Source organism: Alligator mississippiensis, chromosome 3 (assembly GCF_030867095.1).
Source record: "Alligator mississippiensis isolate rAllMis1 chromosome 3, rAllMis1, whole genome shotgun sequence".
NCBI lineage: Eukaryota > Metazoa > Chordata > Crocodylia > Alligatoridae > Alligator > Alligator mississippiensis.
The window spans coordinates 187,186,751-187,201,414 of NC_081826.1; the positions used below are offsets into that span (position 1 = coordinate 187,186,751).

The 14,664-nt window shown below is 45.3% G+C and overlaps 1 protein-coding gene across 14 annotated transcripts in view; it reads left to right on the top strand.

The window, feature by feature from the left end:
• Positions 1–14,664, top strand: part of PTPRD (protein tyrosine phosphatase receptor type D) — a 2,106,329-nt gene that overhangs the window by 1,898,446 nt on the left and 193,219 nt on the right. For all 14 annotated transcript variants that reach the window (XM_059724729.1, XM_059724732.1, XM_059724733.1 and 11 more), the window contains 2 exons: positions 127–396; positions 7,954–8,535. In XM_059724729.1, the coding sequence (XP_059580712.1) occupies positions 127–396; positions 7,954–8,535 (852 nt within the window). The remainder of the gene's footprint in view (positions 1–126; positions 397–7,953; positions 8,536–14,664) is intronic.

A 14,664-nucleotide genomic window follows, 5' to 3' on the forward strand; every position in this document is an offset into this window, starting at 1 on the left:
TTTTTGGCAAATCGGAATAACATGTTTAAAATGTTAAATTGTGTCTGTACAGTGTGTGTAGTCTGTATGCAAGACCCAGTTTCCCTTTTTGTATATGTTATTACCTTTTTTTGTGTTTTGTTCCAGTTCGACGGGTCCCACCAAGGTTCTCTATCCCACCTACCAATCATGAAATCATGCCAGGAGGGAGTGTTAACATCACTTGTGTTGCTGTGGGGTCACCAATGCCATATGTGAAATGGATGTTGGGGGCTGAAGATTTGACCCCTGAAGATGATATGCCAATTGGAAGAAATGTTCTTGAACTTAATGATGTCAGGCAATCTGCAAATTACACTTGTGTTGCTATGTCCACCCTTGGCGTTATAGAAGCAATAGCACAGATAACTGTTAAAGGTATGTCATAAATACAATCTACATGGATATTTTTTTCTGTTAGTTGTTAAATACTGATCACTAAAGGTTAGCTCTAACTTTATGCCATCTTCTGACCCTCTGACCCCTACTGGCAGAAACAGGCAGGCAGAGAAGAGCTTAGAAGCCTAAGGGTGACACTACACATTACACTTAGACCATACTAAATCTGTGGAATGTAAAGCTGTGTTAAAGTTAGAACGTGCTGTGAGCAGTTGCGTAGAATCATAGAAACATTGAACCAGAAGGGACCTGTAAGATCATCAAGTCCAGTCCCCTGCCATGGGCAGGAAATTTTTGGGCTCAGATGATCTTGACAAGGTGCTTGTCCAACCTCATCTTGAACACCTCCAAGGTGGGCGACTGCATCACTTCTGCTGGGAGTGTGTTCCAGATTCTGGTGACCCTTACAGAGAAGAAGTTTGTCCTGATGTCCAACCTGAATTTACCATCTATTAGTTTATGCCCATTGGTCCTTGTCCTCCCTTGAAGTGCCCTCCTGAATAGTTACTGTTTTAGTTCTTGATGCTCCCACCTGAGGTACTGGTAGGCAGCTATCAAGTCACATCTTAGCCTTCTCTTACTCAGATTCAACAGGCCCAGTTCCCAGGGTCTCTTCTCATAGGGCCTACCCTCCATGCCCTTAACCACACGGGTGGCCCTTCTTTAAAGCTTATCTTTAAAGCTCTCTCAAGCTTATCTACATCCTTGAAGTGCAGTGCCCAGAAATGGGCACAGTACTCCAGCTGAGGCCTCACTAATGCTGAATAGTGAGGGAGGAGTACCTCCTTGGATCTATTGGCCACACATCGGCTGATGCACACCAGAGTTTTATTTGCCCTTTCAGCAACCTCTTTACCCTGTTGGCTCATATTAATCTTCCAGTCGATCTTGACACCCAGGTCCTGTTCAGATGCTGTGCCAGCCTGTGGACCACTACTCATTGTATAGTTGTGGTGAGGGTTCTTCCTACCCAGGTGAAGGACCTTGCACTTCTCCCTGTTAAACCTCATCTGATTTTGTTCCATAAATCCAGTCTGTCAAGGTTGTCCTGGATCTTTGCCCTATCTTCTGGTGTGCCTGCATTTCCCCACAGCTTGTTATCATCTGCAAACTTAATAATCGAGCTTTCCACCCCTGCATCCAAGTTGTTAATGAATATATTGAATAGCACAGGTCCAAGCACCGAACCCTGGGAGACACTACTGGAGACAGCCCTTCAGGATGAGGCAATCCCATCGACCACCATTCTCTGGGAGCGGCCTCTAAGCCAGTTGTCCACCCACCTCACTGTAGACTGGTCCAGCTCAGTACCCTCCAGTTTGTTAGAGAGAATCCCATGGAAGACAGAACCAAAGGCTTTACTGCAGATGACATCAACCTTGTGTCCCTTGTCCAGGTGATTAGTTATGTCAAGGTTCATCAGGCATGATCTACCCTCAACAAAGCCAAGCTGGTTGCTTTTTAGCACCCCATCCATTACCAGCTTGTAGCTGATGGTCTCCTTTTCAAAGATTTTACCCAGGACCGAGATCAGACTGGGTCTGTAGTTTGCAGGATCATCCCTTTTCCTTTTCTTAAAGATGAGCACTACATTGGTTCTTTTTGAGTTGTCTGGGACCACTCCTGAGTTCCACGACTCTTCAAACAGCTTGATCAGTGGTGATGCTATAAGTTTGGCCAGTTCTTTCAGGACTCTCGGGTGCAGGTTGTCTAGCACAGCAGACTTGAAAATGTCCAAGCATTGTAGAAGATTCCTCACCTGTTTTGGGCTGATTTCATGTAGGCCATTGCCTTCCCCCTGTTTCCTGAGCCTCTGGTCAGGTGAGCAGCCCCCATTGGATTTCAGGAATACCAGCGCAAAGTATGTATTTAGAAGTTCTGCCTTTTCATGGGCTTCCACTGTGGGCTGCCCCTGAGTATTCAATAGGGGTCCCACAGTGGAGCCCAATTTTTTTTTTTGCTCCCTATATATCTGTAGAAGAACTTTTTGTTGTCTTTTATACCAGTTGCCAGTTTGATCTCCATGCCTGCCTTAGCTTTTCTGTGTCTCATATCTGCAGGCCCTGGCAATACAGGTGTATTTCTCCTTGGTTGCTGAGCCGTTCTTCCATTGGATATAAACTTTTTTCTTTTTTAATAGCTCCCTAATATCCCTGTTGAGCCAAGCAGATCTGCTGGCTCCTTTCCCACTTTTTGCCCACATGGGGATGGCCTGTTTTTGAACCGTGAAAATTGCCTCCTTAAAGAAGCATCGTTGTTCCTGCACTTGCAAATTGTCCCATTGCTGTTTGCAGAGGGCCTCTCCAACAAGCCTCTTGAGTTTGCCAAAATCTGCCTTCTTGATATTTAGGACTTTTGTTCTAGTGACTAACTTCCCAGTCTTACGGTGGATGGTGAACCTTATCAGGTTATGGTCACTGTCACCCAGAGTACCACCAATCCTCAGGTTACCTATGATGTCCTCCCCTTTGTTTAGCACTAAATTCAGAGTGGCCTTGCGCCTAGTAGGCCCTTCCACAACCTGTGTCAGAAACAAATAGTCTGTTGTTGCCAGGAAGTTAGCTGACCTGTTGCAGGCTGCCGAATGGTCTTCCCAACAGATATCTGGGTAGTTAAAGTCACCCATGACAATCATGTCTCTAGTGCTAGCTGCCTCTGTCAGTTCTCCTGAGAATGCTCAATCGCTGTCCTCCTTTTGTAAGGGAGGCCTGTAGTAGACTCCCACCATCAGGTCTCCCTCTTCAGGTCCCCCTTGTAGCCTGACACAGAGGACCTTAAGGGACCTTTCCCTGCTGTCAAATGTGACCTGCAAGGAAGGGAACCATTCTTTCACGTAGAGGGCCACACCTCCTCCCTTCTTCCCAATCCAATCCTTCCCATAAAGCCTGTAACCCCCTCATAATAATAAGCCTATTCACTGCCCCCTCATGCATATGATCCCAGCAAGCCTCCATCAACCCAATCAAGTCTAATTCCTCATCAGCCAGAAGGAGTGCCAGTTCCTCCTGTTTATTTCCCATGCTTTTGGCATTCCCATAAAGGCATCTGAGCTCTCCCCTAGCCACCTCCAATTATCTGTCAAGTTGTCTGTGTCTCAGGATGTCAGTACCCATCTGGACATCCGTTGTTGGAATGCCCTCCCGTGTGTCATTGTGGCTAACAGATTCTCCTTCAGAAGCGGAACTTTCTCCCCGGTCCCTGGATGTGCCTAGTTTAAAGCGCCCCTCAGCAAGTTGGTGACTGTTGTGGTGAAGAGTTTCTTCCCTCTGATCATGAGATGAATACCATCCCTTGGGTGGAGGCCTCTGTAGTTAAAGTGTGTACCAAGGTCAAGGTATCCAAAGCCAACACGGTGACACCATCTTCTAAGTCTTTGTTTGACCTTCTTGATAAACTCCTTTCTCCTGACTAAGAGGCTTGCAGAGAAGAGGAGCTTTGCCCCCATGGTCCTGTAATATCTCATTATCCTCCCAGAGCTACTTCTTGCTGTGTCATTGGTGCCCACATGGACAAGGAGCATGGGCTAGTGATCAGTAGGGCAGACCAGTTTAGGAATACTTGCTATTACATCATGATTCTTGGCTCTTGGAAGGCAGCAGACCCCTTGAGCAAAGGGGTAGGCCTGACAGATGGTTCCCTCTGTTCCCCACAGCAGATAGTCTCCCACGACTATCACTCTATGTTGTTTACTTTCTGGGGTTGGTTGATCCCACATGGGTGCATTGTCCATCAATGATGTGAGGGCTTTGTAACTGTTGTGCAATGTTATTTGTGGAACAACTGATGCACGTTGTGGCTTCAGTCCTGATGTGACCAGTTTCCACCCACTATCGGTTGGAGTATTTTGTTCAGGCCTGCTGATCAGCCCAGTATCTGTGGTGTTCTTCTCCAGGTGCAGGGCCTGGTAGTAGGCATCAATGTCTGCCTCATGTTCCCTGATGGTATGCAGGCTGTCCACCTCCTTTTGTAGCTCCCTCACCCGGCCCTCCACCAGGGAGCACATCCCACAAGTAGGAGGGCCCGTGTCCTTGATCCCAGCATCCAGCAGACATGCCAGGCAGCCCCCACAGCCTAGATTCAAAGGCTCTGTCTGTGTAGAGGCCAGGACCATAGGCTCTGCCTGGGTGGATGCCTCCAAGGCACCAAGGGGAGGTGAGCCACCCAGTCCAGAAGGACTAGGGGTGTGGCACATAACCATCACCATATTGCAGGGTGATCCCGGTTGCATGGCTGCCTGGGTGTTTAAGTAGGAGACCAGGAGGGTGTTATTGCTCCCACAAGGTCCTCCCCTGCTGCTGCTGCTGTAGTTAGGCAGGCAGGGTTGAGTAGTTGCCAGTAGGAGATCCCATAGCTCCCTGGCTTCCTGAGCGGCCAGGGAATTCCCAGGGTTCCCGGGTCTCTCCCTAGAGGGGGGAAGAGTTGGGTCCTTACCTCCTTTACCTGGAGGACTTTCCTAGTGATGGGGGGTGGACTTCGCTTCCCTGGGGTGTGCTGTACCAAATGTGGGGCAGCCAGGGGGCAACTTAGGACTGAGAGTGCCCACTGGACTGCCCTTTTGTGTGCCTCCTGTGCAAACTCCTACACAAACTCGCACGCTGGGTCCAGAAAATGCCTGTTTGTGTGCTCTGTTTGTGCAGCTCCATTTGCACAGCTCCTTAGGGGCTGAGCTAAGTTGGAGCCAGGGTGGGGCATGAGCCTCCTCGGCTCTGTTCAGTTGCCCCACCACCTAATGCCCACCCACCGTGGGCCCTGCCTATGTCCTGGCTCCATGCTGGGGGATCGGGTCGGGGTCCTCCGGAGGGTCAGCCAGGGTCCTGGGCCCACGGGGGCATGACAGGTTTTATCCGTGTGTCTCACACTGGAGTTGGACCCAGATATGGCTTTCGGCCATTGAGAGCCCTTTTTAAGACCTTGAAGACTCTTCTGTCACAAGGGTTGGCTCGTGCAGTCCACTGCTGGTGCTGCACCACACCAATTACTGGGAGTGGTGTCCCTCACTGAAGAAAGAGAAGGGGGCAGGTAAGTGCCCTCCCACCCTTCCCCTAACTCTCAAGTTGCTCCCTAGGGGGCTGGGCTAATTTGGAGCCAAAGGTGGGGGCTGACCCTCCTCAGCTCCACTCAGCTGCCCCCATCACCTAATGCCCACCCACTGCGGGCCCCACCTACCTCCCAGCTGTGCACTGGGGGATCAGGTTGGGGTCCTCCAGAGGGTCTGCTGGGGTCTTGGGCTCACGGGAGTGTGACAGATTTTTACCTGTGTGTCTCACGCTGGAGCTGGAGCCAAATATGGCTTATGGCTGTTGAGGGTTAATGTAAAGGGTTAATGCTGTTTCTTGCCTGCAAGGCTCTGAAGCCACTACAGTGATGATAGGCAGCAGAATGATTAGGAGCCAGTACACCTGGGCTGTATCCCTGTTCTGGGTGAGGAGTGGGTAGGGACTGGGAACAGTGTATCATGGAATGCTAAAGACTACAGATTGCTTGCTTTACCACTGTGGAGAAAACTGAAATTATCCTAACACAAGCATAACCCTTGCTTGAACTGGCATAACTTCGAGACCCTCAGGCCAGGTACAGGCATTACACTTTTTACCGATATAAGTGATTGGAAACCGGTCTATACCTGTAACAATAGAAGTTCAGCACACAAAACGAGTTTATACCCATAACAGAACAGAAGTTTGGCTCACATAGACTGGTTTAAAAATGGCAAAATCTGGTCCAATATTTGCTTCTCTCTCCCACCCACAAAGGGTGAATGTATGTTCTGTTTGCTACTATTCTAAACTACACCACTTACAGAAAACCACATAACTTAAATTGATTCCACCTTGGGCTTTTTGAATGTCTGTACCTAGTCTCAAAGGACACTTAGCATGAGTTAGCAAGCTTTAACTTGCAAATGCTTGTGTTTTAAATACCCTTCATATGGCCTAAGTGTAATGTGTAATTTCACTCTAAATTATTTTTTGTGTCATTCAAGGAGTATAATGATTAGGAGAGGAACTAAGGGCAAATTTTTCCTGAGGTAAAAATAGCCAACCCACCACAGAAACAGTGAATCCATGACAAAAATGTTGCTGTTTCAAATAACTTCTTTGCTATGCCAGGACAAAGTTAATACCTGGCTAGATATTAGACCCCACTAGCCCACAGTTCACTGCACTCTTTCACCAAACTCCAAAAGTGCCTGCCTCAGCACTGGGAAGTTTAAAGGATATGTAGGTAGCTTGGGACCTGAACACATCTGCCAGCAGCATTCCCATGTTCAAAGCTGCGTAGACCTCTAAAGGGTGTGTGCACAGTCCAGGAGCCTTTTTAAAGTTTTCAGCTCTTAGAGCACCCATGAGCAGGCAGTACCAGTTCCCATACTCAAGCAGGTCATGCTGCAGCAACTCTATCCTGGTTACTGCCAGGTCACAAGAGGTAAGGGCTACTTGCAAGTCTACCTGACAGTTCACTTCTTACTCAGTAGTTAAGAGATGATGGCTGATTTTCAGAAGTCTGATGTATGCAATTTTTGGTTGGTCACTGCAGGTCATTGCAGGCTGCAGGTGCCCAGGTTTCAAAATCAAACCTGTGCTTCTCTGTAGGGCTGTTCTTTTGCAGATACTTAGAGAAGAGGGTTTCAACCTTTTTTAAGGAGTGTACCCCTTCTGGGGTAGCGGGGAGGGGGGGCAGTGGCAGCCAGATGCGGAGTAGGGGAGGCTTGCATGTGGTAGCACAGCGTGGTGGATGGTGGCAGTGGCCACTACGTGCGAGCTCCTCCCCCCCCACTTCTGGCCAGGCGGCGCTTGTGGAGTTTGCAGAGGGGAGGTGCTACCCTCACCTCTCTGCGCCCGGCCCTGCTTCTGGGAAGCAGCAGAGCAGGGTGGTAGGTGGTAGCAATCCATCCCCACCCGCGCTTACTCCCTAGCCCCTTTCCAAGTACCCCTGGGGGTACACATACCCCTGGTTGACAACCCCAGGCTTAGAAAATCTAGAACGAGTGACAATAAAGCCTTTGTATCTTTCTTATGGCTTTTTTACATGTTAATTTTAGGCAGCTCTTGGAGATTTTAATCCCTGGATTGTCCGAACATGAACACATGAAACTAGTTCTAAGCACCCCTTAGGTGGCTTAAAGTTATGCCACTCCAGGATAGGTTTATCTGTTATCTGTGTTACCCAACTTGTGTTATACTAATGTGTGGCCACTCTAGGCTACATGTTAATGTAATACCACCCTCTCCCCACGCTTCCCCCTTTGCTGGTTTTTTAGTCCTCATTGCCCCTGCTTGCCTGAACATGTGACTGCTCCGAACTCAAGCTAACACTAACTCAGATCAGCGTTTGAGAAGCTCAGAGTGTAATGCGCAACAAACCCCCTACATTCCTGGAAAGCATTAGAGTCTAAGACTTTCTTCCAAAAGAGACGAATTCTAAATAGTATATGTAAATCAACTAAGCTCCAACACGTTTTGTGTTGTACCTTTAGAGCAAAGAATTATTGAGATATGCTTTCTATTAATTGTGTTTCATGGTATTTGTTTCCAGCCTTACCCAAACCTCCAGGAACCCCTGTGGTGACAGAAAGCACAGCAACAAGCATAACATTGACTTGGGATTCTGGAAACCCTGAGCCAGTCTCTTACTATATAATCCAACATAAACCTAAAAACTCTGAGGAGCCATATAAAGAAATTGATGGGGTGGCTACAACACGCTACAGTGTTGCAGGCCTAAGCCCATATTCAGAGTATGAATTCCGGGTAGTTGCTGTAAATAATATTGGACGGGGCCCACCCAGTGACCCAGTGTCAACAAGGACCTCAGAACAAGCACCATCTAGTGCACCTCGCAATGTACAGGCTCGTATGCTGAGCTCAACCACAATTTTGGTACAGTGGGAAGAACCTGAGGAACCCAATGGTCAAATACAAGGTTACAGAGTATATTACACCATGGACCCCACTCAGCATGTTAACAGTTGGATGAAACACAATGTGGCTGACAGCCATATTACCACTATTGGAAATTTAGTACCACAGAAGACATACTCTGTGAAGGTTCTTGCTTTTACCTCTGTTGGGGATGGACCACTTTCTAGTGAAATTCAAGTCATTACTCAAACAGGAGGTAAGATTGCAATATACAAAACTGTGGAATAACTGTGACATGTAGAAAATAGGCAAAGATCATTTGAGTTAGCTGGAGTTGGAAAATAAATCCTTTTGAGAAATAACCAACAAACTTTCTTGTCTTTTCTTAGAGGTTTTATTGGATTTGTCTTAGTGTCTTCTATGTTTTCTATAGGTTTTTCATTTCTTTACGTTGTCTTATCAACAGATTTTAATCAACATTGATTTAGAAATGTAAAATGTGGCATTCAGCTACATGGGGGTTGTTGAAAATATCTAAAGTAATACAAAATAGTGAATGTTCCTTTATTTTGTGAATCAGGATATATACACATCCCACCAGCATAGAAAACACAAGAGCTTTTAGGTATAAAACAAAGTCGTTCTTTCTCTGTTTGATGTTTGCAGGTAGTTTGTTTTGTTTGTGTATAGGAGTTTTAGGCTTATGAATTAATTTTATTAGCAAGACACTATCAAGCACAGTGAAACTTATTGCAAAGCATTTTTTATTAAGTTAAAAGTAAAAAAATTCTTGTGGTGTTAAACTGTAGAGAGTATTTTATTAGAGGACAATTGAATAAAAACTCCCTGGTGTTTTGTGGTCTAGAAAAAAACTGTATGAAGCATTACCATAAATTGGTGACTTCCTGGAAATATTACCAGATTTACTTGAATCCAGGACAAGGTTATGGGAGGAAAAAAGCCTCATGGATTTGAGTACTGGTCTGGGGCAGGCAGTGGCTCAGCTCTGGCTTTGGCTCTGGGCTCAGGGCTGAAATCAGAGATAAGCTGTCACCTGCCCTGGGCTGGATTTCCTCATTTGGTTGGGGAGGGGGCTTGCAGCTGGGGGGAACATGGGGGAAGAGTGTAGGTAAGGAAGAACTTGCCACCTGCTCTTCCACCCCTTGCCCCCGTGCCAGTGCTTGCACCCCCACCCCCTTCTTCCCTCATTCTCTGCTTTCCTCTGCTTAGCAGCCCACTCTCCCACTTACCTTCTGCTCTGACTCCAGTTCCTCCAGTCCCAGCTCAGCTCAGTTGGGAGCTGCCACTGCTTCTTCCTGGCTGGGCTGTGGCTAGGCCAGGACCACATTTGCTGCTGACTTCCTCAGAGGAGCAGAGCTTCAAGAGAAGGTAAATAGGATCATGGGAGATGAGTGGTGGGTGTGGGGATAAAGGCACAGGGCACAAGGGGAATGGGGGCAGACACAGAAGAGCAAAGGACAGGGGGCAGGCTGCATTAGGGAGCAGGGTGTGGGGAAGGCAGCAATTGGGGGCGGGAACAGGCATGTGGGGGCAGGTAGTGGGAGGGCACATAGGGGCCATATGACGATACAGGCAGCAGGGAGAGCTGGTACAAGGGACAAGGGGTGGGGCCCTGGCTCCTCCCACCCCCACCACTCTTTTTCCCACTACAGCATTTAGGGGGGGATGATTTTAAACTGACCTTCTTCTCACTAGATTCCATACATAGCAAATTATAAATGTTGTAATTCTTCATGGGTAGAACCTAATTATTAGAGTGGGGTCATATAAAATTCAAAGTCTTCTTGGATTTGGGTAAATATGGTATTTAATGCTACTTGAATTTTTTAACATTAACAATCTCCCGTATTGCAAAAGATCTTCCACTTTTGAAAAACAACTCCAAAAAGTACCACAAGGCATTGCATCAAATTCTGCAGTCATTTGCATGCAAATCTGGTGACTTCAGTAGAGCTGAATATGTGTGATAGAGAGGTGAATTTAACTCATAATCATGGAATTTCTGCATGTTTGGAGTAACAGTGAGGAAAATGTACCTTATCTATAGTTTAACAGTTTCAATTCTCTTTTCTTTAAGGAAAGAGAGACAGAAGTTTATTCATACATTTCTAATGCACCTAGTAGAAAAGTGATGCTTTTATGCACATTGATATAGTTTATATTCCTTTTGATTTTAAGTAGATAGGGCACCTATACATGAACCAGGATGCTGCTCTGATGCACTGTAAGTACAGCGTGTCGGAGCAAACTTAATTAATTGAATCTGCTGGGGCATGGTAATTTCTGTACTCCAGGCAGCATCCACATATTGTGTATCAGGGTTCCCGCACTTCAAAATGACAGCGGGGGCACATTGACTAAAGCTCCTTATATGAGCTTTAGTTAAAGCACCCTGGTGCCATTTTGAAGCACGGGGATACTGATACATGAGAAGCTCTGGGGGACTTTAATTAGAGTGGCTTTCAGAGCTGCTCTAATTAAAGTACCCACTGCCCCCACTCCTGAAGCACATGTAAAAATGCCAACAGTTTTTTTTCTGTTACCGTTTATTTTCCCACTTTGACCTCTTTATGCTATGGATGCTTTGGGTCATAATAACAACATCCATAATAACATGGGCAATTCAAGGTCAGCCAGATCCCCCTGTTTTAAGGGCCTTGTCATAGCCTAAAAAATCAGACCCTACATTATTTATTGCTGAGTCCAGTTAGAGTGGTCCACATTCTATTATAAAATATAGTCATTTTAGGAATACTCCATTTATTTAAGCATTTCTAGCATGTGCATCACTTTACATGCCTTCATGTTTTTTTCTTGCTGCTGTAATTTGAAGAAATCATGGTGATGATGATGATATTGGAGTAATTCTTAATGCAAGTGTGTTCACTTTCTTTTAAGTGACTTGACCTCACATTTTTGTTTTCATACTGTCTCAGTAAAACAACCGTTATTAAAGAGCAGAGGAGTTTTAAAGTACCAATCTGACAAAAAATGCATGAAAGCATATAAATCAAGAGATGAATGGAGGCAAAAACTTAATGCAGCACTCAGGTACCTCCAAATTTTGAACATATTTAAATGTTGATCCAAAATGAGTGACAGCCTCACCTTTATAACAGGCTGCATTAAAATTGCAAATGCATATCCTCCCTCTCAAAATTTAGAGTATTACAAATCTTTGGATTTGGGGACCTGAGAATAGCCAGCAAAATGGGGAAAAACTTTAAAAGTTCAATGGTTTATATGTTTTGCATTCAATGAAGTGAAAAATAGAGGAGAGAGAGATCCAAATGACCCTAACGTTAGATTTAAAATGATTTGTAGGCAGGCCCAACCTGAAGAGTGTGCGGGGCCTGGGGCAAATCAGCCAATGCAGGGCCCAGCCCCTGCTCCAATCCCATGCACCCTGGGCCTGAAGAAGCTGCCACCGCCATCAGCAGCAGCGGCGTCGGTGGGGGGAGGGGAGAACAAGCAGCTGGACATGAAGCCGGTGGTAGCAGCACAAAGTCATTGTGGTCACTCAACCCAGCTCCATGGGGCCTGGGGTGATTGCACCAATTCGCCCCACCCTCCCAGAGGGATGGCCCTGTCTGTAGGTTTTGGGGGTTGGTTTTGGAAGGGGTTATTGTTGTTTTTTTTGTGGGGTGTTTTTTAATTTTTTAACTTGAAAATAAATGCCATTAGTGTAACTTATCACTTGAGAGGCTATATTTTGATTCCATCAAAAGTGGCAAACTCGTATTTACTTCATTGGCACCAGCATTTGGATCATAAAGGCTGATTGATAACTATGACTTCAAAACTTTTGACAGTTTGCTTTCCTTTGGTCTTCCTGCTATGGGTGCAGCTCACTGGAGGAATGTTTTGAGAACTATATGAAAATTTATAGTTTGAGAACTATAAACTACATTTCTTTATTTGATTGAAATTTGATGTTAAACTGTGTCCTTCTCAAGTGTCACAGAGCATCACAGGAGTTGCAGGTCTGATGGTTTATGTCCCATTCTCCTCTGTGATCTAGACTCTTCAGCCAGGCTACATCTCCCATGAAGTAGTTTTTTGCTATGGGATACATGGGGGACATCCTAGTGGTTTATCAGGAGGGAAGGCTATAGACAACACAGAAGATGTAGTTCAACAAGAGATCTCAGGCCATAGTGGAGAATTTGCACCTGCAAGCTACAGTCCCCATGAAGCACCACAGGAGCTCTGGCAGGCCTGGTTTAAATATCGATATGGCCAAAAAAAAAATATTCCAGTTCATAATTTGGCTGTAGACTTGTGGTTTTCATTTCCCTCTTCCCTCCTCCTCCTCCTCTTCCCCCTCCCAACCCTGTAGTAGACTATCCCGGATTATTTTATTGCTGATGTGGTTCACTTCAAAAGAGAAATGCAGCTGAATGAAACACCATAAATATCTAATTGAGAGCCCACCTTAAATATCTAATTGAGAGCCCAGTATGTCTCAGAAGTCTAACAGGTTTTTGAGGTAATGTCTCAAAAGATAATTTAAAAGGAATGAACTAGCTAGAAAAAGAGGATTTTGAATGCCACAGTGGATAGACATTCTAGATTTTAATGCAATTTATCTGAAGATTTTTTTGAAGATGTGAGTAGTTGAAAGTGTTGCCTCGCTGTATAATAAGCAGTGACTACTTAAGTGAAGGTTTAATTCTGTACCCTTATGTATTTAATGTTTTAATACAGTAAAATCCCAGCAATTGACATCGGATTTCATGTTTATGGCTGTTCTGTACTTTCACATAAATCTTGGACCCCTTGTTCTTGTGTTAGAGAGCTGTCTGAAGCAACTCTGCTTCAAGTTGTGTTTAGCTTTTGAAGTCAGGTTTTACTGTTTTTGTCACTGATGCAAGCAAATGTTTTTCATAATCAAAAATAGTATACTTCAGGGAACAAATGGAAAGTTGTGGAAAATTGCAAGTAAACAATTAGACCAGAATAAGATTTTGAAAGTTTTAAAATGTTTCTCCCATTTAAAGATTGAATTTGATATCTAAAATGTTATATGTCTGTAACTTAAATATGCCTTATTTTCTGCACTTGAACCTGTCCATATATTTACCATGTTAAAAAACAGGAGCAAAACAATTCACATTCTTCATCCTTATTTTACCCTTTACACAAACATGGGTACAAATTTTCACCAGGAAAAGTCAACAAAAATCTAGCCATCATAATAGAAAACTTCAGAGTTGAGCCATCAAAACACAGGAAAGTGAATTCCAACAGGTTTCTGCAAGGAAATCAATAATTCTGTTTTATGGAGTCACAGGGAAGTGTTATCAGTGTTTTTCCAATAAGGCTAGGGATAGACATTACACATAAACTAGTTTAAGTGATCAAAAACTGATTTAAACCTGCCTGTAACAGAACAGACATTCAGTGCACATAAACCAGTTTGGAAATGGCTGAAACCGGTTTGAGATAAACCTGATTGAATGTAGTATCAGACTTAACTGATGTGGGTCACCGGTTTATGCTATGTCTGTTCCAGACCCCTTGCTGCTTTAAGTTAAATCAGACCGCTCCAGCATCCCCTCTCTGGGCTGGGCGGGGCTCTCGGCTCCACAGCAGAGCTGACCCCTCCCCTCTGCTCCCTAGCTGCAGCTCCGGCAGAGACTTGCAGGCACAGAAGGGTCTGCTGGCTTCCCCATGCCTCACCCCTCACAACTACTGCTTAAGCAGTGATCCCTTCCTCCTCTCTCCCACAGCATGGACTGTAGCCAGCATGTGGTATGCCACTATGTAGTATGCTAGCTGAGACATTTCTGTGTAAGGCAGATAGAACAGTGTCCACTTAGGACTTTTTGGAGCTATTCAGCAGGTCAGCTGGTAATGTCCCTGCATTGCTTCCTTTGGAAAAAGCTGTTTAAGAAGAGTTTGAATTAACGAGCGAGGCTTTGTTTTCTGATGGGGTGCTAAATGCTGATAACAGAGCTGATAAATGCTCTGTTATCAAGAGCGACCTGCTGCGACCTGGCAACACCCCCCTCAGCTCAGCCCCGTAGAAGGCAAGGGAGGGCTGCTCTGGTGCCTCCCCCGGCTTCTAGCCTGAGCCACTGCAGACATGTGCCAGCATTTTTTTCAGTCCAGAAGGGGATGTCTGTACAGTTTTAAACAGATTTAGCCTAGCCAGGTTAGACTAACCTGCAAAGATTGAATCAATTCAGGCTAAGGCTTTTTGAATGTCTGTCCCTAGACTAAGTGTGGGATCAAACCCCAAATGTGCTTTATAGCAGGGATGTCAAAGATATTACTCTCAGACATCTTCTAACTGCCAGGAATTTCAGGGTGGAGCCAACTGCTTCATTTCAGGGTACAGAACTTTATTGGGGTACATTTA